Genomic DNA, 24759 nt, shown 5'->3' on the forward strand with positions numbered 1-24759 from the left:
ACAGCTCAAAATGAAACCTATTACACCTTGAGAAATATTATATATGCACAGTTACGCCATAAAGTCTAATTAGGTTTAAGGGGACATACAATTTGGTGGATTATTTTTTCAAAAAGGCAAACCATCTTAAGAATTCAAATGCTAATACTTTTCCTCTTTTCATCTAGGGTATTCAAGAAAGAGTTAATCTTTCTGCACCTTTGTTACCTAAAGAAGATCCTGTATTGAATTACCTATCAAGACGATTAGGAAGAAGTATAGAAGAGATAGGACATCGCATATACGAAGGTCTCTTGAAGGTATTAATACAATCACTACTTTTGCTGTCCTGTCTAAATCAGCATCATCTAGAACAAAGTCAAGCGGTTTTGCAGGCCAGGGCAGCTGGAGGCCTGATTCATCTTTCTGAAACCTTATTTGCTTCTTCTAACCATGACTGCTGAAAATTGACAGTACAGTTTCCCATCATTTTGAGATGGGAAATTTATGAAGAGAATGGAATAACACTTAAAGAAGGCATATCCCAGTTATAAAATAAGTCCTCCCCCAAAGCCTAACATGTATTGGTGTATGTGATGTAGTTCCCTCCAGTTTGCAATTGTCAGTCTCCTCACAAAGTGCAGCTTCCAAAAATTTTCTTACTCTGTTTAAAAGGTCTGATGCAGAACATACATACAACAGTATAATACCTGAAAAATATTTGGAGGAAAAAAATAATTCCCAACAAAGTTATGGTCATATACATAAAGATTATAAACATGAAATTATGTTTTAAATCTGTTTGGGGCCATATTTATTTAAAATAACATCATTTCTTTCCACATGTATTATTCCTCTTACAGAATTCATCTTCTTGGGTTTTATACAATATGGCTTCCTTCTATTGGAGAATAAAGAATGACCCATATCAAGTAGTAGAATGTGCAATGCGAGCTCTCCATTTTTCTACAAGGTAAGATACATATGAGGAAGATAGATTAAGATAGATAGGTTTACTAGCAACATAATAGAATAAACATATAATATGCAAATTAAGTTAAATGGCTATGCTTTCACTTAGGGTTGATAAGAAAATGCAGTTATATCATAGGATATGGGCTTTCATGTACTAACTTATCATTATGAGGCCTTGATGTAATTTAATTTCTGAAATACAATATGAATGGGGAATCTGAAAATTTCAGGGCTGATGGCTAATTAGAATAGAATAGAGTTGGAAGGGACTGTGGAGGTCTTCTAGTCCAGTCCTGCTCAAGCAGGAGAACCTATACCATCTCAGACAAGTGACTGTCTAGTCTCTTCTTAAAAATCTCCAGTGATGGAGGGCCCACGATTTCTGGAGGTAAACTGTTCCACTGGTTAATTGTCCTCACTGTCAGGAAGTTTCTCCTTAATTCTAGGTTGCTTCTCTCTTTGATCAGTTTCCAACCACTGTTTCTTGTCCTGCCCTCAGGTGCTTTGGTTAATAACGTGACTCCCTCTTCTTTGTGGCAGCCCCTCAAATACTGGAATACTGCTATTATGTCTTCCCTATTTCTTCTTTTCTTTAGACTAGCCAAACCCAAGTCTTGCAGCCATTCTTCGTATGTTTTAGTCTCCAGGCCTTTGATTATCTTAGTTGCTCTTTTTTCAATTTTTTCCAAACTCTCAACATCTTTTTTGTGATATGGTGACCAAAATTGGCTCAATATTCCAGGCGTGGTCTTACTAGGGTTTTATAAAGCGGTACTAATACCTTGCATGATCTTGATTCTGTGCCTCTGTTTATACAACCCAGGATTGTATTGGCTTTTTTGCCTGGTACTGCACATTGCTTGCTCATGGTTAAGTGATCGTCCACTAGGACTCCAAAGTCCCTCTCACAGTTACTGTTTTTAAGCCATGTCTTGCCCAGTCTGTACTTGTACTTTTGATTTTAAAAGTTTTAAATGTAAAACTTTTCTCCACGTTGAAACTCATTTTGTTGGATAGGGCCCATTGTTCAAGTTTGTCAAGATCTTTTTAGATCTTGAGTTTGTTTTCTGGGGTGTTGGCTACACCTGCCAGTTTGGTGTCATCTGCAAATTTGATGAGTTCCCCTTCAATTCTCTCATCTAAGTCATTGATGAAGATATTGAAGAGTACTGGGCCTAAGATGGTACCCCACTGCTTACTTCTCTTTATGTGGATGTAGTGCCGTTGAGGACTACTCTTTGAGTATGGTTTGTCAGGCAGCTACAGATCCATCTGGTGGTGATGCTGTCTATTCCACCTTTTTCTAGCTTACCAAGGAGTAGGTTGTGATCTACTTTATCAAATGCGTTACTGAAGTCTTAAGTCCACACTATTTCGCTGGTCTATTAGTTTAGTCACTTTGTTGAAGAATGAAGTAAGATTGGTTTGGCATGATCTGTTTTCAACAAGCCTGTGCTGGCTACTAGTTATAACTTTGTTTGCTTCTAGTTGTTTGCAGATCTGTTTTTGATTATCTTTTCTAGGTTCTTCCCAGGTATTGATGTTAAACTGATTGGTCTGTAGTTTTCTGGGTCCGTTTTTTTTCCTTTCTTGAAGATGGGAACCACATCAGCCCTTTTCCAATCCTCAGGTACTTCCCCAGTGCTCCAGGATTTTTGAAAGATGTGGTGCAATGGTTCTGAGATAACATCTACCAGCTGCTTCAGAACTCTGGGATGTAATCTGTCAGGCCTCAGTGATTTATATTCCTCAAGGTCGGATAGGTGTTCTCTTATCATTTTCTTGCTTATTTTAATTTTTGTTTCTAATTTGTCTTTTGCAGTGGTGTTTTTTTTTTTGGTATGTTGGGTTATAGTTTCTTTTTGTGTGAAGACTGATGCAAAGTATGAGTTAAGCAGCTCTGCTTTCTCCCTGTTGCCTGTTATTTCCTTGCCATCTTCTCTCTTTAGTGGACCTACAGTTTCCTTGACTTTTTATTGTTATTAATATGTTGAAAGAAACTTTTTTTATTATCCTTGATTTCTGTTGCACGTTTTTGTTCATTCTGAGCCTTTGCTTTCCTGACTTCATCTTTGCATGTTTTGGCTGTCTGCTAATAATTGGCCTTAGTTATGTGCCCCTCTTTCCATTTTTTGAATTTGTCCTTTTTGTCTTTCAGTTTGTCAGAGAGATCTTTGTGCAGCCATGCTGGTTTCTTCTTGAATTTCTTGTTTTTCTTTTTCAGTGGTATTGTGCTGGTATGAGCTTTTATGATAGCATTTTTCAGAGTTTTCCACTCTTCTTGGGTTGTTTTCCCCATTAGGATTTTCATCCATGGGATCTTTCCTAGGTTCTCTCTGAATTTCTTTAAGTCAGTTCTTTTGAAGTTCAAGACACTGGTTGGATTGTTTTCTGTTGCTAGTGTTTCCATTATATTAAATTCCAGTATGATGTGGTCACTTCCACGCAAGGTTCCAGCAATTATGTATACTATTACTGTTTACCCTTGTTCAGTTTCAGTTGGAGGAAATAAATATTAAGATCCTGGAGGAAAAGTGTAATATAAATTAATAAATGAATGCATACACATTTAAATAGTAGTACTTCATTTATGTTTGGCTCAATTGTTTCTTCATTAGCTACTTCTGATGTACAGTAACGCTATCAGCTATTTTGAACCAAATTATTGAATATAAATTATATGCCATGATATTTACACAAGATGCTATCTACTCAAAAGTGCTGCTTTTCAATGCAGCTGAAAGTGCAGTCCTACTAACTTCAAAATGTTTCTTTCCTAGGCTAGAACGTAAATGATATAACTTACTTTACTCTGCCAGTAGGGTAATTTTTTATTAAAATTATTATAATTCAGATAGATGTAGCTACGCAAACATACCACAGATTCATTTGTACTTAATTTTTCATTCTGCATTTTTCATTCTGCTGTTAATTGGAAGTGTTAGCTAAATGTTTGACTTTTTAGCATTAGATTAAACTAGTAACCCTGTCTACAATATATCTGTTCTTCAAACCACATGCTTAAAGGTACTCTTTGGATACAATTTGCAGTTTGAAATAAATCCTTCATAATGGATTGGACCAGCAGTTTATATCAAACCTTGTGTATAGTTAACATTATAAATGTGAGTGAAATGCATTTTTCCATAGTCTCAGACTATTTTTTACTTCTATTGTATAAATTAGAAATCTATCAGCTATTTAGAAAAAAAAGAAAACATAAATAATCATTATTATTTGTGTCTTTTCTCTTTCAGGCATAATAAAGATGTTGCACTGATAAATCTGGCAAACGTGTTACACAGAGCACATTTCTCTGCTGATGCAGCTATTGTAGTCCATGCTGCTCTGGATTACAGTGATGTCTTCACCAGCTATTATACTTTAGGAAACATATATGCAGTAAATAAGACTTTAATTTTAGTTCTCCTGAATAACCATATTGCATTGTTTTACTCTTACCAATTATTCTGTCTTAAGTTAGATCATTTATATCCTATTAGGGAAGAGGAATAGAAAACTTACTGAACTAATAATGTAGTAACCATAATTTTATCTCCAGTATAGTCCACATGGTGAAATTAGTAAATCAAGATGATAGATGAAATTTCAGAACTGATTTGTTTATTATAACTTTATTTCAGCTGACAAACCTTTTTCCTTCTCAATCTTTTTTCAGATGCTTGGGGAATACAACCACTCAGTTTTATGTTATGATCATGCTTTACAGGCCAAGCCAGGGTTTGAGCAAGCAATTAAAAGGAAGCATGCTGTCCTATGCCAGCAAAAGCTTGAGCAGAAACTTGAAGCTCAACATAGGTAGGCCTTTCTTCATTCTATAGTCATCCGAGGAAAACTAGTGGCTTTCTGCCCTTACATCGTATTTGACTATTCTTGTATCAGTTGTATTTTTATTGTGATTTAAAATAACATATAACCTTATTTAAAAAAAAACATTTAAAATTCATTCTTGTTTTTTTTCTTGGTTTACTTTTCCTTTTAACATTGTTATTTTTGAGGCAATTAAAAAGTAATATACAATTGGGTCTAGTAACAACAATGTAAAACAATACATCAAAATTAGTACCAGAGTTAATTTAAATTTAAAGCAAGTTGAATGGAATTTTCTCTGTTGCTTTTCAAGATCACTTCAGCGAACATTAAATGAATTGAAGGAATATCAGAAGCAACATGACCATTATTTGAGGCAGCAGGAAATCTTAGAAAAGCACAAACTGATTCAGGAAGAGCAGATCCTGAGAAATATTATCCATGAAACACAGATGGCAAAAGAGGCACAATTAGGTATCTGTTTATATAATAAATGCTCATAAAGAAACATTCAAACATGCACCCACATCATTGTATAAACAATTCGTTCCTGTATCAGGAAAACCAAGGTTTCTGTATTCTGTATTCAAATACACATTGAGCAGAATACTTCATAGATAAATGTTAGCATGATTTTTAAAAATGCATATTGTTAAGTTCAGTTTTATTTAAGCAAAGTCAGCATTACTTTTCAGATAAACATAGAAACATGAAGGCTTTCAGAATCTCATTTCAAGCATTAAGTCCTTGTATTCTCAGAAAGCCACCTTGCAAGGTCATGGGGACTATTTGTAGCAACATCCTCTAAGTTGTGACTTCCTTCTGAAATAGGTAATTACATTGTACAGAAGGCATCTCTCTAAAGTCATATCTATAAACTTTCAAAACGGGAGTTCTCTGAATTATTTAGAATTCCAGAGAAATCTAAACTATGCTGAAGATTTTTGTCCTGTAGCTCGTTATAGCTGTTGCCAAACAGATATTTCTAAATATTCTTTATCTGTCTAACTATCTATCCATCCATCCATCTGTGTTTTTATATCTTGCAGGAAACCATCAGATTTGTCGTTTGGGCAATCAGCAGCACAGCTTGCATTGCCAGTGGGACCAACCAGTCCGTTATCACCGTGCTGACATGTTTGAAAATGTTGAATATGTTGAGGTTTGTCTACATTGAATTTGTATTTGTGATCCATGATTTGTAAAGGTGAACAAAAGTCATCATGAGATGCCTAAAAATGGGGGGGGGAAGGGGGGTTAATCTTTTTCCATGAAGTTACCAGTAGTAAGGCTTTTAAACAAAATTTAGGAATGCCAGTGTCTAACCTGCTCCCAAAAACTCTATTTGAACTCTAGGTTCCATCCTCTACTTGATACCTGAGCACTACAAACATACACCTGAATCTGATAGAATTATTCTATAGTATTCTTTAATGTGCGCTTAATCTCTTAGAGAAAATAATCTTTTCTAGTTCTCAATTCTTTATGCCCAAATGAAGCATGTTGATCATTCCTTTTGAAACTAGTGACTTTTTCAGAGAGTCTTCTGACATAAACTTCCACTTTCTATAAAAATATATTGCCTCATGCCTTTAACCAGGGGTAGTCAACCTTGGCTCTTTTATGACTCGTGGACTTCAACTCCCAGAATTCCTGAGCATGGCTGGCTCAGGAATTCTGGGAGTTGAAGTCCACGAGTCATAAAAGAGCCAAGGTTGACTACCCCTGCCTTTAACTCATGAAAAAATGGAGATTCTACAGTTCCATGACAAGTGAAGATAGGCATTTTTCTTTCTAAGACTGTATCTTTCTTGAAGCTTAAGTAAAGAACAGATTCCAAGCTAAAATCACTTTACCTATTTTATTTTATTATTAGATTTTTATTTCCCCTCATACACTTTATTACTTTAAAAGTAACCCAAGGCAGCAAACATACATAATACTCCTTCCTTCTCTTTTCCCCCACAATATTTTTAGTTCTGGAAAAGAAAAGTAAAATACTAGCACATTCCTTGTCTCTTGACTTTATAGAGATAATACTCAATCTGAAGCCTTCAATAAATTTCCATCTATCCACCACTTCTTCCTAGCAATCCATTTTTGAAATACAGAAATTAAATACTATTAATATTTATTGAATATTGCTTTGAAACAAAGAGAAAAATCACTTTTAATAAAACAGTTCTGTTTTACAGTTACACACCATCATTATTTCAACCCCAAATTATGGATTGGAGAGTTGTATATCACTCAGATTTTATTGTGATGCCCTATAATTAGTTTAAGTAAGTAATAAATAAATAAATTCCCCATTCTTTAATGCTATCAATTGCCTAGAAGAGTGAGCATTTCTTTTTTAGCACTTATCTTCCTCTCCTTCTTGGGGTTTCAGAAGCAAATTCTTTGCCTGATTGAAGTAAGCAATGTTGGAGAAGATTATCTGCTCCTAGATCCACAACCCTCTACTAGACATATGTTCCCTCCTTGAATATGTATAATAATAAAAAAATAAAGTATTGCTTTCAGTTTCTGTTACATTCAACAAGTGTTTTCAGGAAATGTAAAAATCAAGTGATATATGTGCATAAGGAATTTCTTTGTATCTTAAGCTAATACAAGAACAACCCCAAAAATCATGTGTATTATTTGTTAGTTTAGATGTTTTGTGAATTTTCCAGAATTTTCAAGCAAAATTGGATCTAGTTAAATTATTTTTGTAAGAATGGTGTTTTTTTTTTAAATGTCCTTCAGGTATCAGTTCTATCCTTCATTCTCATTCCTATATTACTGTTTGCAGTTTGGTGGTGATTCTTCGATTGCTACAATGGCATCTGTGAATTCTGAACTTCAAGTCAACAGTAGTGACTTCAGCCATTCCTTGGAGTCCTCCCCTTGGGTCCATTCTGTATTCTCATTATGGGGTTTGGAAGCTGATGATTATAGGGTAAATGATACAACAAGCAATGTTACTTTTCTTCTGGTCTGGACATCGTGAAAGCTTTTTATAATATGCACAGTATTTTGAGCATAAACTACGTATTACAATAATTAGACTTCAGTTAGTCTGGGTTTCCTTTCCAGTTCAGATATATTAAATTTGCTGTAATGTGTAATGTAAATAAGAATAAAATTATAGCCACAATGGTGCTCAGAGCTTCGTAAATTGCTGCTTGATCTTTGAAAAGCATTAGCCTGCTAGGAACAGGGATTGATCTAAATAAATTGGAATCATTGTCATTGGCCACATTTAAGTGGAAAATTTTGCTCCCTGTTATATTAATATCATATTCTAAAATGTGATGATTAACAAAATTACTTTATGATTTTTTTTTCTTTGATCAGGATAAGCAGAATATTATGTGGCCTCAAAGATCAGATTGTGTAAAAACGTATCCAGCTATCCCTTCCCCAGAGGAATTGCCAACTTATATCCTGCACCCAGAAAACAGGGGTCAAAGGTAAAAATAATGCATTTTATCTGCTTTTCTGTTGTACTTGAAGCAGTTTATATTGCATAGTTTAAAACATCTTAATGTAATCATAAAATATAAAAACTCTACATTGCTACAAAGCCCAAACTGCACCATGAAATAAACAGTTGTGAAATTATGAATCTTCATCAATTATGAAACTGCTGTCTTAACAATTACACAGATTTTATGATCTTTTTTAATTTGCCATTAATAATGTGACCTCATGGGAGAGGTCAAACTGCTCTCTTGACTATTGGTAATTAAAAGTTCTGCCTCTGCTAGTTTCCCCACATGGATTTAGCTATGCTGTCTGGGATTATTATACTGCAGTCTGAATCATGTGGTTATTCTACTGTGTTTTGATTGTTAGAATTCATTCATTACTTGGCAATCCAGGAGAAGATCTCACACAGACAGAATTTAATGAGCCAGATTGTTCTTCCATTACTGATATCCCTAACAGTGACTCTGTGTATTTCTTGATCAAACAACTAAACAGTCATCTAGATCTAACAGAAAGAATTCCAGATGATTATGCAAAACAAGTAAGTTTATTGATTGTGAACATGTGTTAGTTTGTTGGCATGCACATTGTTCATGTTTTATAAATAGATACTTCCAAACTTGACAAATTGTTTAAAAAAAGTAAATCTCCCCACATAAAAATCAAATTTAGAAATAGATGAACTATTAAAGAAAGGAAATCATTGCAAAATTTGTGTTTTAGTTGATGATAAAGAATTATCTGCATTGCAATCCTCTGTTGTTTTCAAGGTGATTTTGGCATTTTTCAATTGTTGCATGATACAGGCAACTATTGAGACATATCCCATATGTAAAAAGATTATAATAAACTGTGAGCCAGTGGTGATTTACACTTTGTATTACTATAAAGTATAATGTTTTAAACTTTGCTGATGGTTAAGGGATTGACCTATGAACAATGAAACTCTTGATTTGAAACCCCTTTACTCAACCTTAATGCTATGCTGCCATCACCCACCAATCAGTTATAGTAGTCTCCTAATATTAATATACTTTACATTATATAATAATTATCTTTTCATCTTCTGGCCATCCATTCACCATGAGAATTAGATGTAACTAAAGTTTTGGGGGAGGATAAGGCATGGAATGTTATATTGGGCATGAGAGAAAATGACATATATATATTGTGCAATATTAGATTTGTACCCCATTTTTATTAATGTTTTTATAACCACATGTAATATATAGCTAAGGCAAAAAAACAAACAACAACAAAAGAGAGATCCATATAAAGCATTGCACAGTCTCTACCATACTGCCAGATCTCAGGACCAGTGACAAAACTATTAGTTTAAGTTCTTGTGAAAGGCTAACAAGAGTCAGGGCCAGCACCACAGCATTTAAGATTCTCAATCAGTGTTAGTCCTGTAATTTATACAAAAGCTTTTTTTTTCAATAGAAGATTTTTATATTTTCTGGTTTTAAACAATTTTTCATGCAGATCTTATATTCTCGTGTCAACAATCACTCACTTACACAACAGCAAATAGGATCGTTCATCTATCATGCCATTTTAAAGGTGAGCTCTATTATAAGAAAGCCTTTGGGTTTTTTTTTAATTAATGGTGTGATTTATTGATATGTAAACTTCCTTGTAAAAGCAGTACAGGATGTTGATTACTGACTTAGTAGCAATTGCAAGAATGTTTATGCAAAACAATTTACTTTGCTGTTCTGAACTTCATGCCAACAAAGTGTATTTGTGTTTAATATACTTCAGTCTTAGGATTTTCCTTGTCCTCTGGTCTTTTTCAGCCCCTTTTTTACATCTGTTTCAAGTAAGGACCATAATGTACACAATGTTCCAGGTTCTGATGTATGATAGAATTATGTAAGAAAATGTTGGCAGTTTTATTTTAGTATATTTCCATCCCCTGCATGAAATGTACAACCACTGCATATTGAACTGTTGTCTTCATTGATGTATTTATTATCTTTTTTTTTTCCTAGTTAGGTACAAACAAAGGTACAAGCTCAAATCCCCTCTATATGTACAGTATATATGTGAGATTAAAGAACTGTGTCCATCAGAGCAAATTTTGCACTAATATGCATATGTTTACATTTATTTAAATTGAACCTTATTTGTTGTTTGATTAATCATCCAATTTAAAGAGGGATTCTGTATCACAATCACTTCAGGTTTTTATACTCTGAATATTCTGCTGTCATTTCCAAACTTACTTATTTATTGGTGATTTCTACATTCCCATAACTTATGAACAAGTTAAAAAGCATAAGTCAAGCATAGATCCTAAAGAAAATTATTCTTGACTTCCACATTTAACCAGTTAATAGTCCATTAAATAAAAGTCCTGTAGTTTTTATGAGGCTGTTAGCCGCCCTGAGTCCCATGAGGAGAAGGGCGGGGTATAAATTAAATTATAAATAAATAAATAAATATAAATTCCATAACTCGAATTTGCTGAAAAGCCTTTGATGAAAAACTTTATCGGATATGTTTTGAAAATGCAGCTGTATTGTGTCAGCTTTATAATAGAACATTTTTTTTATTCATATAAGTCAGTCAAATCTGAGGGAGGTTGCCATTGTACTTTCTAAACCAGAAATCAGGGATGCTGTACTAGTGGATTCCTGCACTGAGCAGGAAGTTGGAGTAAATAATCTGCAAAGTCACTGCCATCGTTACTTCTGGGTTCTTAAAGTGTACTAAGATTTTGGGTTATGACCATTTAGCCTTTCATTAGCATGAAAGCATGGATTTTTTAAAATTAAAAACCAATGTTAGAATTGAAAAGAGAATTGAACCTGGGACATAGCTATTATTTTACATGAGGAAAGGGAAATGTTGATCTATAGTTACTTTTTTGGCACGCTTCAAGAATATGAGTCAGATGGTGTTGTACTTCTGCAGAATTTATCACTTCAGTGTCAGAATATTCTAGTAGGGTTTATCTCCATTGCAGTGATATTTCTCAAATACAGTGCTTTATTTTTTTCCTAACATCTAGACAGGTTATGCAAGAATACTGGTCCTTTTGTAAATGAAATGCTTTATACTTAACTTTTTTTTGCAAGCATGTCATTTTGGTATTAATGGAAATGCTTTAGACCTGTATTTGCAGCTAGATTGACAAAGGGTAAACACTGCAACTAATAGAGTGTAATTAATAAGGGGGTATTTCCTCTTTTTTTCTTTTTTTAATTGACTTTTAGGCAAGGGAACCCTTATGGCTGGTACTCAATGAGGCTAGCCTTTATTGGCGTGCACTTGGAAATGGCACCTTTGCCTTCACCTGCTTACGAAAAGCATTTAACTTGACCCCTCATGAATTTCAAGATATCCCTTTAGTCAACCTAGCAAACCTTCTCATTCATTATGGCCTTCACCTAGATGCCAGCAAGCTTCTCCACAAAGCTTTAGCCATCAATGATTCTGAGGTGAGTGATTTTTCTCAGAGAAGAAAAGCAAGATTTCTTGTCCCCACTTTTGTTCTTTCATAAGAGTTGCCAATGGAAATGTGGGAGTACTCCTTTTATTCAAACTTTGAAAAGCAGGTTTTTGTACTATTTTGTACTAGGCTGTTACTTCTTATCTTGTATAAGCCAGGAAAACTATGAAAAATACATTTTAAATACATAAGATGAAAGTAGCTATTTTCTAATTTTGACTTGTTTCCTTGTTGTCCAGAAGGTCTCAGATTCCCTGGAAGGATTAGAATTAAAGATGGTTTATGAACTGTACTTAGGATCCAAGAAATATATTCAATAACAACTAGATGGCTTGTATAATCTCACTGTAGTACAGAGAATCTGTTTGTTTCCTTCTCATCCTATTAATTTGCCACTCCATATTTTTGGTCTTCATTTGAAATTAAAGTTGTGTTCATATAAGATTTTATATAGCTAGCCTAAATTATTTTATTTAAAAAAGAATGCCCAGGAAAGTAATTACTGTAAAAATTCCAGTTCTTTTTACCGCTTAGCAGTAGAAAAGTTTTTAAAAGATTGGGATGGGGGGGGAGGTTGTTCCTAAATCTCTTTTGAAAAAGCTAAAACTACATAATTAGTCTATGCAAGTGAAATTCTGCCCTTCCCATGTTTCTATACTGAGAAAAGTTTGTTTTTCTCCTTTTAGCCTCTGACTTTTTTGAGCTTAGGAAATGCCTATTTGGCTTTGAAGAATGTCAGTGGGGCCTTACAGGTTTTCAGAAATGCTCTAGATATTGCCACCAAATGTCTGGAGTGTGAGAGGAACCTGAAGCTGATCCGTTGTTTGCAGTTCTATCCATTTCTGTACAACATCACGTCTTCCACCTGCAGTGGTAAGCTACTGTTGAAAATGTTCCCAAATTAATATCCTAACAATGTAATTCTACCTATAGAAATTAGACATTTTCTCTCAGTAACATTTTTTCCATAGTTTCTATAGTTCTTTTGGGTCACTGTGTTTGCCTAGTGTTTCTCAACTTAGCAACTTTAAAATGTGTGGACTTCAACTCCCAGAATTCCCCAGACAGAATGACTGGAAGGAGAAATTCTGGAAGTTGAAATCCACTCGTCATAAAATTGCTAAGGTTTGAAAAATACTGGGTTAGGCATAACAATAGTTCCCGAGGATTTTTTTTTTTCATTTAAGTCTTATTAAGAATAATTGTCTCTCTCTTTTTTCACCTTGGCTACTTCCAATTTCAGTGTCTGTGCACATTTTCTGCTTAGATCATGCTAGATATTAAATACTCTCTTCAGAACATTGCCTCTATTTAGAACTGTTATAATGTTTTCATATTTATTTAACAGATGCTAGAATTCATGTAATATCATGCAGCATTCACACAGAGGGAAAAAGAAAGAAGTCCAGTCTTTTTCTTGTTGATTAGAAGATGGTCATATATTAAATATAAATTATATATTAAACCATATTCTTCGGCATCTGCAATACATTTTGAAGTTTTAGCTTCCAAACCGAACAGTAAAAAATCTAAAATATATGTGTCTCCATGCATACTTGTTCCTTAATATATTGCTTTATAATTTTTATGTCATGCCCTAATCCCAAAAATGCGCGCGCGCGCGCGCGCACACACACACACACACACACACACACATTTAATAAAAACAGCTATTCATTCACTTTTGAGTGAAAGGCATGGTGGAAAGCATATTATTATTAATTCCTCTTAAATAATATACTCGAGCCCAGTTTATTATAAAATTACATTTTTCAAGGACCAAAGACAGATTGCAATGTCATTGGGAGTTGATTGTCTTAATGATAATAGTAATAAATCCAGATTTATTTCTTTATTCTTGATAAGTACTGAACTTAAAATCTGACTATCTAAGAATCTGGTTTTAAAACTGAAAAGTTTCAGGATTGAAGGAGCAGGACAAGAACTTCTTTGCATATACAGTTACCTATTCTTCTCCAGTTGTATAATACTTCCATTTCTCCATTAAGTGTCTATTTCTATTCTTCTCTTTCTTTTCTTATTACTTTAAATGTTATCAAAATATTTCCAGTTTTTGGGCTAAAAACAGAAAATACACTTAACGCTACAGTACATCATATGGGTATTTACCGCTTATGGTTCTTAATTATGGTCCTAATATTTCATCCATTTCCAGGTTGCTAAATGCAGATACCCCTATTTAAAAACTGCCAAAGAACTCTGCAGTTAAAATCTGCATAACTATTAGGATATGTGCCTTTTTTGTGCTATATTTCTTGTCTATTTTGGAAGCAATAGCGTATTGTTATATTTTAAACACATACTGAAATAAATCCTGGGGTGTTAAGAACTATATCATTCTTTTTGTTTTTTAAGCTGTTTTTATTTGTATTTTTAACAGCAGGGACAGGTATTAAGATAATGCTTCTAATAGGAGCGTTGCCAATTTTGGACTGATTTGTTTTCATGTGAATTATGCTTCTGGCTTTTATTAATAATTTTGGTCCTCATAAATATTCAAGACCTAGCTGTAGATTTATAACTTAACAGATCTAATTTATAATTTATCTATAACTGTAGATAAATAATCAAATAGGTTTTAAATTTAGAAGCTTCGGTAATATAAGTTGTTCCCCCTATTGCTTTTCATATGCTCTGTGACCGCAGGGGCACTGCATTGGCAGGAACTTTTTGCCGGCGTCATACATCCCTTCAGTGCCGTCATAATTTTGAACAGTCACTGAACGAAGGTTTATAAGTCAAGGATTACTTATATTCAAAAATTATCTCATACTGCAGGATAAATATTGTAATACTTTAAAGCAAATAATGCTTAAAAATTAAAGAAAATATACAGAGTGAATTTTGCCATAAAGAATATTCTGTATTTTTCATGTTACTGAATAATAACTAAAAGTATAAAATATTAATATTACTGTTGAAGAAGTGTATTTCTCCCTCTTTATTTCATTGTGACATCAATATATACCCTAGGACCATAGTTGAAACTAATAAATGTTTTCTAATTTCCATTTTCAGTATTTAAAATAGCATATATAGGTTTTAAATTTTCAGTATTTAAAATAGCATATATAATTTATTAGTATACTAGATTGCTACATTCCAGATAAAATTCTATTCTACTGAAATGAACAGAACAAGTTAATAATTACAATCTTGTGTCACATTGGTTTTAGTTGGAGTAAAGCCTGACTAAAAAATTCTAACCCATTATAAAAAATTGTTTTATGAAAGAATAAAATAATTCATATTTAAAAACTTTACTTTTATTATAAATTAGTAAAGTAATAAATTTGCTTCTGCTTTTGTTGCTTATGTTAATGATCAGCAGTCAGAATTCATTTGTATAAAGAATTTACTACCTATATTTATTTAGGAAGTCAGAAGTGAATAATTATTCGTACAGCTGATTTTTGCAGAAAAATAAATTATGGTGAGAAAAAATAATACTTGAAATAAGATTTTAAAACTATAGTTTAGATTACAGAACTTTAAGCTGTCACCATTCAGTATTTATTCTGTCTTTTAAAGGACATTGGATGATTTTTGAAGCATTAATTAAAATTCAGGCCACAACACTGCTTACTATTCTGTTCTATATATAGCTTCAACATAACCTGAGAAGCCTTGCAAATTGCATTTTGTAGCCTTTCTTATCTGCTGATGATGTTCATAATTTAAATTTAGAAAACCATCTTCCACGTTGGGCCTCATTTTCAGGTAATGTTGAGAACATACTATTGATCACTCTGTCCACATCACAAAAAGAAAAATCCTGCTATATATCCAATGGTGCAGGAAGAAAGATAGGTGTAACTAATAAAGTTGCCAGCTTAGCCATTACTAAGGGTCCAAAGGATGTTTTAAAGAGATTATGATATTGTTATCCATCCCAATAGATCCTTAGAGGAGCAGAGAAAAGGTTTGTGGTCATATGTCCCGTTTGTGCTATATTGGGTCTAATTTTCTTTTCGTGGTTTATTTACAGTGCAGCTTAAATTACATTTATGAAATATAAAGTATGACATCTAGGAACGCCCTTATGAAAAGCTTAGATGTTGGGTTTTTTTGTATGTTGCTGCTGTTGCTTTGATATAGTTCAAAAGAAATGTTTCATAACTAAAAAAATAAAAAGTATCAGGAAGCATGTATTTGCTCTATTAAAATTGTGGATAAAGCTGAATTGGAATGGGATAGAAGAGTAAAGCAGAGGAAGGAGAAATCCCACCATGCAAGCAGAAGACCAGGCATGTAAAATTTAAATCTCTGCTGAAAACATTGTGAATCAATGTTGATTAGCGTGCCTGCTTACTAGCATAAATGTGGCAATTTCTGTGGAATAGAGAATAGCTGAGCTTGGCTATAAAACAAATTGAAGTGGGAGATTTATCTATTGCGCTATCAAATACTGTAAGCCCAAATTCTAAGATTTATAATATAACAAAATCTATGTAAGGAAGGGCTTTGAATAACCTTCACTGTTGGAGTATTTGTGGCATAAAGCACTGTATTATGTAGCTTCCTTTGGACTACCTTTGATTTCCTAGTTAGCCTGAATCAACTGTTGGCTGTTTAAACAAGTATGTTTAAACAGAAATGTATTACAGTTTCCAAAGTGATAATTTTGTACTGCTTATCAGACAGTACATCTCAAATGCATTCTTTTTACTGGTGTCATTCATTCATTCTACTGTAAACTATCAAGTGTCTATTAACAAAACCCCACAAGAATGAACCTAGATTCAGTTCATATATGCTATATTTTTACATTCTTGCTTTACATGAAAAGCACTTGTACACTTTTGCAGCGATGTTGATATATGCAGCTCATCTAATTTGTTTCCTATCTCTACATTTTATTCCTGGTGCTACATTTTTAAAAAAAACTTCTATGATTTGCTAAGCATTCTACAAAGCTAAAACAATTCCCTTAATTTCTTTACAATGTAATGGACATTCTACACAAGAAAAAGAAAGAATGGATTATTCCCTGAACTTACTGCTTCATGGAAAGAGCCTGTTGTTTAATGTGACTGTGAGATGCTGTAAATGCATACCTCAGTTACAAAAGTTATTTTTCCACCACTGCTATAACTTTGAGCAGTTGTTGTATGAGGCAGTCAGTAGGCAACCATTTTAGCAAGCAGAGCTGGAATTTGGGGGAGAGGAGGCATTTGTTATTAATTTAATTTGATGTGATGTCTAAAACAAGACACATACAATAACACTTAGACTTATAGACCGCTTCGCAGTGCTTTACAGCCCTCTCTAAGAGGTTTACAGAGTCAGCGTATGGCCCCCAACAATCTGGGCCCTCATTTTTACTGGCCCCGGAAAGAGTGGAATGCGGAGTCAACCTTGAGTCGGTGAGACTGGAACTGCCAAACTGCTGGCAGCCGAGAGGCAGCAGAAGTAGCCTGTAGTAATGCATTCTAACCACTGCGCCACCAGGCCTCTCAGATCTTGTTTTTAATTTCGTTTTTCATAATGTATTATCTAATTTATATGGTATCTCAAGTTTTCCACATTTTCCGTTTTTCCAGAGATGGGTATACAGTCTTCCTGAAGTGCTGAAGTGACTTGTAATGGAGTTCAGTCATGAATATTAAGGAGGAAGGGAGAAATATTTGCCTTTTCCCTTTTAAGATTTCCTGGGTACTCTGTGGTATCATGTCAATACCATGGGAAGCTGTCATTGTGCTCTTAGCATGATAAAGATGTTAAACCACCAAGGAATCTATCCAAACAGTATTGCAGGTTGACATCCATTAATCTCACAGCATTGTGTATAGTTATTCTTCCCTTTAGGCCTTTTACTTCTGTATATCAATAATTTCTGTATATCAATTATTCAAGAGATGTAGCAAGTGGTTTACCCTGAGGGAATCATGTCTACAGTCTCTCTTTTTCTCTGCATTTCTCACAGGTTACTGTCATGAGAAGAGTCAAGATGACAACCATGCTAAGCAGAAGTACTTTAACTCACAGGATTCTGATATCATATTAATAGAAGAAACTCTTAAAACGGCTGCTGAAGATGATTTGACAGATCAGGTTCATGGTTCAGCAAGGGATTCATCATCTTTGACTTTAGAAAGTGAGTGAATACTCAGAATCAATATAACCACTAGGCAAAGGCAACTATGTCTGGCAGTAGATTTTTAGTGACTTGAAAATACAGCAAATACATTTAATATTTGTACATTATTGCTAGTAAGAAATCCTGTTAAACTTTCTACTTCTGATGTAAAATAACTTGACCAGGTGATCCAGGTCCTAAAAGGTTCATTTAAGTTCAAATTCATAAAGACCTAGACTGCTGACTATTTGTCAGAGTACCTCTGGAACACCTATACATAGTTTTGGTCAAAATTAGATTGCATACTAGGATGAATAGGAACACTACAAACATTTTTCAAATTGTACTGAATTATTTACATTTTTTAATCATTAAAACATTTGCATATTGTAGGTCAAACCACTAAGCTAGTGTCTCATCTAAAGCAGAGACATGCAAGGGGATTATGTGATGGTAGAGCAGTAGGATGTATGTTATTCTGAACTTTAAAAACAGTTTATGTACAGGACAAACTTGAGTTTTGCGACATTTCATTAGTAGATTATAAAATGCATTGGAGCACAGATATAAGGTCATTAAAAAAGATGTCTATCTTCCCAGGATAGCATGTTCTGAAGCATCTTTTGGAGACTAAATCTAAAGCACTGCATAGCCATGCCAATCAGTAAAATACTTAACTGATTTGGAATACATTCTACTTTAGCTGGTTGTAACTAAAGCCAAAGAGTTAAATAGGCAACTGAGTAACATTTAGTTTTATTATGAAATCAAAAAGATATTTCTGAATTAATGTTTTTTAACTGAAAAGCAAGGATAGTAGAGGAACTGATGGGTGAGCAGGGCACATTAATTTTAGCACACTCATTTCTTGACTGCAGAAGCCAAAAACTGCCTACACCATTCCCTTCCCCGTTAGCCAACCAAGACAAATGAGCAAGATGCACTTTCTGCAACTGCCAGCTCACACTGAGCCGTTCACACTGCCTTTAATGTTCTCTTTGGCCTCAGTGAAGATGGCAGGTCCATACAAATCCTTTCCTTTTTATGCCAGTAGGAAATCTCCTGTGAACAATTCTGGTGTGTAATCCCCTTCACTTTTATATCTTACTGAAGTGTTCCCGTTTCTGGAATTACTGTTCTCTTCACATAATGGAAACATATTTCATTAAATTTTAAAAGAGAAGCGTATAGCTGCTTCAGATACATTTTTGCCTTTTGGGTGATTTCAGTGTGGATATATTTTAGGAAATAAAATGGAAACCCCTGCACAAGAGAGCAAGAGCTTGAAAAGCAACTGAATATATTTTAATAAACTTTACATGCTGACCTCTTCAGATGGTATGTTGATAAAACTCTGTTAATCTCTCTTTCATACACACATGCATACACACTGACACTTGTATTCCAAGTTAGCAACCAATAACTTGGTAGCAATATATCAGAAATACGTTGAATATAAAAACATACTCAGGAGAACAGTATTATGCAAAGTGCTTCAAAACAAGTTTTGAGAATTGGAAATAATTTGTTCTTAACGGTCCAGGAAAATAGATGATTTTCATCCATGGGAATTTTAGATCTTTCTTATGTCAATGTTTTCTAGGCATGGCCACAGGCAACATTTGTTTAAATTGTGTCTTTGGTTTTGTTTTGTTTTTAAATAATGTCGTAAGGATTCTGAACTGACTAGAATGTATGTTGGCATATTCTCTGTGAGGATGCAATTGGTTCTAAACAAAAGCAGGGAGAAATAGCTTAATATTTCTCTAGAGCAGGAGTGTCAAACTTGCAATGTTACGTGACATATCACGACTTTTTTTCCATTGCCAGCAATGGGATGGGCGCGATTTCATCATGACGCATCCAGCTTGTGGGCCGGCAGTTTGACACCCCTGCTCTAGAGCATTAATTGATTGAGTGAGTGATAACAAATCAGTGTCAGCTCCTAGTGATCACATAGATCAGTGGTGGCGAACCTATGGCACGCGTGCCAGAGGTGGCACTCGGAGCCCTCTCTGTGGGCACGTGTGCTGTCGCCCCAGCCCCACCTCCCCCCACGGCCCCCTCCTCACCAGCAGCCCCCCTGGAGGAGAGTCGCCCCCAGGCGCAGCCTGCATGGAGCAGCGCAGCCAAGGACATAGCCAGGCAGCAGGGACAAGACTCCGCCCTCACGCTTCATAGCGTGCAGATGATGCTGTGGAGTGTGGGCGGAGGGCATGGCTGCCTGGGCGCTGCAGGGCTACCTGGGTGATCTGCTGTAGGAGGCGGTGCATGGCCCTGTGGGTGGGTGGGGCAGGAAGCAGAGCAGGCAGGATGGGAGGCGGAGCGGGGACAGGAGGCGGGTTTTGGGCACTCGGTCTCTAAAAGGTTCGCCATCACTGACATAGATTTTCTCCATGATTATCTGTCACTAAATTGGTCCTTCAGTTCTTCCAACAGTATACCTATCATGCTGTAATTGATTCCATCCACTTTGCTATTTGGTATCATCCTCTTCTTTCCCTTCCCCCTCTCCCAGCAGTAGAACATTTTCCAGAGAGTTAGAACTTCTCATAATGTGTTCCAAGTATGATAATTTGATCCCAGTCATTTTTGTTTGAGCGAGAACTCTGGGTTGGTCTGTTTGTTTTCTCGACAGTCCATAGCATTTTCAGTCTTCTCCAATGCCAAAATTCAAAAGCATCAATATCCTTTCTATCTTGTTTCTTCAAAGTCCACTGCAGCCTTCAGCACATACATGTTCATCACTATAAAATGAACTATTTTGTGTTTTGCCTTTTTATTGAAATAATATTTATTTAGTAGACTGAGTTTTCAGGATAAGAAAAGCCTTTTACAATGCAAATTGCCTTACTTAAAAAATAAGTATTGATGCTTTGATTAAGAGTATGACATGCTTTTCTACTGATCATTTGGTTTTGGAATGGCAGAATTGTCACACTTCTTCAGCATAGGACTTGAACATAAAATAACTTTTGAACAGAGTAATGAATTTTGTTGATTCTCCTATCATAGGTACTGTTATTGCAGAAAACAATGACTCAGAAGAAATAGAAAACTTGGGAGATGCTCAGATGTCTGAGGAGATGCTGGCATTAGTGGATGAATTTGAAAACTCTTGGCCCCTTGAAGCTTTTGAAGGGGCACTGGAAGTAAAAGGCCATCGGATGGACTTGCAAGGGATCCGTGTACTCAAGAAAGGTTCTCAAGATGGACTTGCCAGCTCCTGTTTGGGAGACTGTGGAGAGGATGATGGTGATGATGGTGAAACTGAATGGGTAAGGACTCTTAATATGTGGCTAAAGGATTGAAATTTACACTATTATAATCTTAAAAAGAATCTTTATAAAATGATGTAGCATTGGTATATGTCACCAGAGAAATGCTCTAGAACGTATAAAGGCACTTCAAATTTATACTGAAAATGTGACCAACAAGAAGGCACATTTTATCAAGTTTGGTGGATGTGTAAAAATGCTAGAAAAGTCTGGATTCAAATACGCTGATGCATAGGATTTTAAAGATTAATATACAATTGTGATCAGAGGGTGCTGGGGGTGGGGGTAATCGATGAATAAACAATTGGACAAAAAGTCATGGAACTTTGTTATGTACATGATAACTGCAGCAAGATTATTGTATATACAAATATGGAAAGGTTTGACACTACCCATAATGGAAGAAACATTGGTTAATATAATAAAACTTGCTGAGATGGCCAAATTAACCTCTTTGCTCAGAGAAAAGACAACATTTACATTTATTGCTGACTGGGAACCCTTTTTGGATTTTCTGCATAAAACAGAAAAGATAAACTTATGATTTATGGTTTTGATAATTAAGACAGATTATAGAAACTACAGAGTAAGAGGTAAATTTATAGTTGTACTTATAACTGCTGTAAAGAATATTAGAAGTTACTTTGTATCTTTTTTCTTTTCTATTTTTCTTTCCTCGCACTTTCAGCTTCATTTTATTTTCTTTTTTTTCTTATATAAGTGTGTATTAGGTTTTATCTTTTGTCTTTTAAAAAAATCTTTAATAAAAATTATAGATTGTTTTTGATTTACAACCATAATTTGGACTGGAATTTTAGTTACTAGCTGATACAGATATTAAACAATCATTAAACATGATTGGACCAGATTTTACAACAATTTTTAGTGCCCTCATTAAGTGAACCACATGGTTATTAACTGAATCAAGTTTCCCCAATTGACTTTGCTTGTCAGAAGACAGGTGGGAAAATTGCAAATCATAGACACTGCAAATGTTGTAAATGTGAGTTGGTTGTTTGGGCCTAAATTGGGATCACATAACAGTGAGAATGGGCAAAGGTCATAACTTTGAGGATGGGTTGTAAATCATTTTTTCTGAGTCTGTTTTAACGTGTGTGTGTGTGTGTGTGTGTGTGTGTGTGTGTGTGTGTGTGTGTGTGTGTGTGTGTGAAAATAGAGATGGACAATTCGAAACATTTTCAAGACTGTTGCATTTTTTTAGAACTTATACAAAAGATAGATTTGAAATATTTCATTTTAATTTTGTTTCCCCTCTTTTAGCCACCATCTTTCACAAATCTCTGTTTGACCTCTTCCACCGTTTTCCAATTTTTTCTCTTTCTCCACTTTGTGCCTCCCTCTACTTAGAGAAACCCTTTTTTATTTGCCTGTAGCTCTTTTTGCTCTCAGTACTTCTAGTTTTCCTACTTTTTTGATTTTTTTTTCATCCCATCGATCTTTCTGTAACTCTATTTGTCTACTTTAACTTCCCCATTTACTTTGCTACTCTCTACTTTCCACTTACATTTCTTCTCAGTAATTTAGTTTATCAGTGCCAATTTATTTGAAATATCATAGCTCTTGGCACTGGATGACTTGGAGAAAATGTGAATATACTTTAAATCATTATCATCACCATCACACAATACACCTTCCTTTTCTTTGGAAAAAATATTGCTATTTTTCAGTTTTAAGAAGCTATTATAATGCAAATGTCAAATTGAAATTTGTTCTTTTGGCCAGACCATAAATACAGATTAACAAAGAGAAAATGACCATAATGAACTGGGTTTTTTTCCCATCCATAATGAACTGGGTTTTTTTTCCATCATCATAGAATAACTTAATGATGAAAATAAAGGTAGAATTTAAACCGGAACTGTGTTTGTTAGGAATATTAGGATCTAATTATGGAAAGGAGAATGAGTATCTAATCTTACATGTATTAACAGCTGTGAGAATAGCATTTGCCCAATTCTGGAAAAATGAAAATCTACCATCTGACCAGATTATAATAATAAAAATACTTGAATGTGCTGAAACGGACAGATTAACTTTAGAAATGAAAGAGAAAGAAGACTCAATCTATTTTAAAACATGGGATAAATTTTACCAATGGATAGCAACACGATAGAATGAGAAAAGCTTATGGAATTTAATGGGATAATTGTTATTTTGTATTTAAATTCTATGTTTATTTTATGAATTCTTCCCCTTTCTATTTGTAATTTTAATAACAAGTAATTATAACTAATAAGTAATACATCAATATGTTAATGTTATTATGATTAATTAGCAATATATTAGTAATATTAAGTATGGTTATTTTATATTAACTATTATGATTGAATATGTATACCCGGACGGGTTTACTTGCTAAAGGCGTTGACTTATTGTGGGGATAACCCCACTATTATACCTATCCCTTCCCCTGGTCTAACCCTTTTTTGTTTGTCACCCCTTGTTATACCCCCATTGACCCCACTTCCCCTTTATCCTTATAAAATCTAATAAAATATCTCTATATATAAAAAAAAAGAAAATGACAATAATGAACTGGGGTTTTTTTCCCATCATCATAGAATAACCTTAAATCTTAAACTGTGTAAATTTAATGTTTTAATATTTTAGTTGTTTTTATATTTATTTTATAACCAGTAAGCTGCCCAGAGTCACCTTACAGGGGAGATAGAAGGCATAAAAATTTAATTAATAAATAATCACAGAAAGTGCCCTTCCCCCCAAAAAAAATATTTTTAAAAAATTATCTTCTTGTATGGGACTAAACTGGGCCATGTTTCACCTCTTCCCTGATGTGCTCCTTCCCATATTTCCATGCACAGACATGTGCTTACTCCTTCAAAGTGTGCTTTTTGCAAATGCCTATTGCCAGCAGAGAAGTAGTAGGGCATACAAAAGCAAAACCAGGAAACTTCTCCCTTTACATTAGTTGTTAGTTGTGATAAGATTTTGGTCTAAAGATATGGAATTTTAGCAATTTCTAGTAGTCTAATCTATTTATTTTAATACTACAGAATTATTGCCTACAAACCTTTACACTATTAATTTTCTGAGGAGCCTTCAGTGCTGAATGTGTTATTCAGTTCTGAGCTAAACAAATTATTGTTATATGCTTCTGTTTGTACATTTGATGTATTAAGATGTGAGCAGAATTAGAGTGACTAGAATTATCAAGAAAAAGGAAACTGTCTGGAAATTGCCCTTGAAAATCAACTTATTCTGAAAGGAATCAGCTTAGTTCTTCATTCTTATCAGCACAGCAATATATTTAGTTCTGTTACCTTCACCTTTTCTTTTAATTTGACAGATCACATTTCAAGTAAAACGTGTAAAGAAACACAAACCAGAAAATATAGACCCACAAGAACCTGCTGCAAGAATTGGAGAGGAAGGAGTAGCTGGAGAAAATGAAAACCTTTACCAAATGGCATTGGAAATCAGTGGGCCAAAAATACCTTCCCCTGGGCCACCTGGTAATATGCTTTCTTTTTTTAAAAAAACAAGACCAATATTTGTTTCAGAATAGTAGGATACACTTGATACACACATTAAATAAGTTGTGATAAAAGCTTACTGTACACATTGTGCAGTAAAATTCTGTGCATACTCATTCATAGATATGTCCCAGAACATGCAAAGGG

The 24759-nt window shown here is 34.4% G+C and overlaps 1 protein-coding gene across 1 annotated transcript in view; it reads left to right on the forward strand.

The window, feature by feature from the left end:
• Positions 1-24759, forward strand: part of TTC17 (tetratricopeptide repeat domain 17) — a 44957-nt gene that overhangs the window by 3330 nt on the left and 16868 nt on the right. The window contains exons 4-18 of the mRNA XM_015818463.1: positions 168-299; positions 843-952; positions 4212-4356; positions 4634-4773; positions 5099-5259; positions 5835-5947; positions 7583-7729; positions 8128-8243; positions 8629-8803; positions 9748-9825; positions 11484-11708; positions 12406-12592; positions 17667-17837; positions 20835-21097; positions 24426-24591. Coding sequence (XP_015673949.1) covers positions 168-299; positions 843-952; positions 4212-4356; positions 4634-4773; positions 5099-5259; positions 5835-5947; positions 7583-7729; positions 8128-8243; positions 8629-8803; positions 9748-9825; positions 11484-11708; positions 12406-12592; positions 17667-17837; positions 20835-21097; positions 24426-24591 — 2329 coding nt within the window. The remainder of the gene's footprint in view (positions 1-167; positions 300-842; positions 953-4211; positions 4357-4633; positions 4774-5098; positions 5260-5834; positions 5948-7582; positions 7730-8127; positions 8244-8628; positions 8804-9747; positions 9826-11483; positions 11709-12405; positions 12593-17666; positions 17838-20834; positions 21098-24425; positions 24592-24759) is intronic.

Source organism: Protobothrops mucrosquamatus, unplaced genomic scaffold (genome assembly GCF_001527695.2).
Source record: "Protobothrops mucrosquamatus isolate PMUCROS unplaced genomic scaffold, P.Mucros_1.0 scaffold743, whole genome shotgun sequence".
Classification (NCBI taxonomy): Eukaryota; Metazoa; Chordata; class Lepidosauria; order Squamata; family Viperidae; genus Protobothrops; species Protobothrops mucrosquamatus.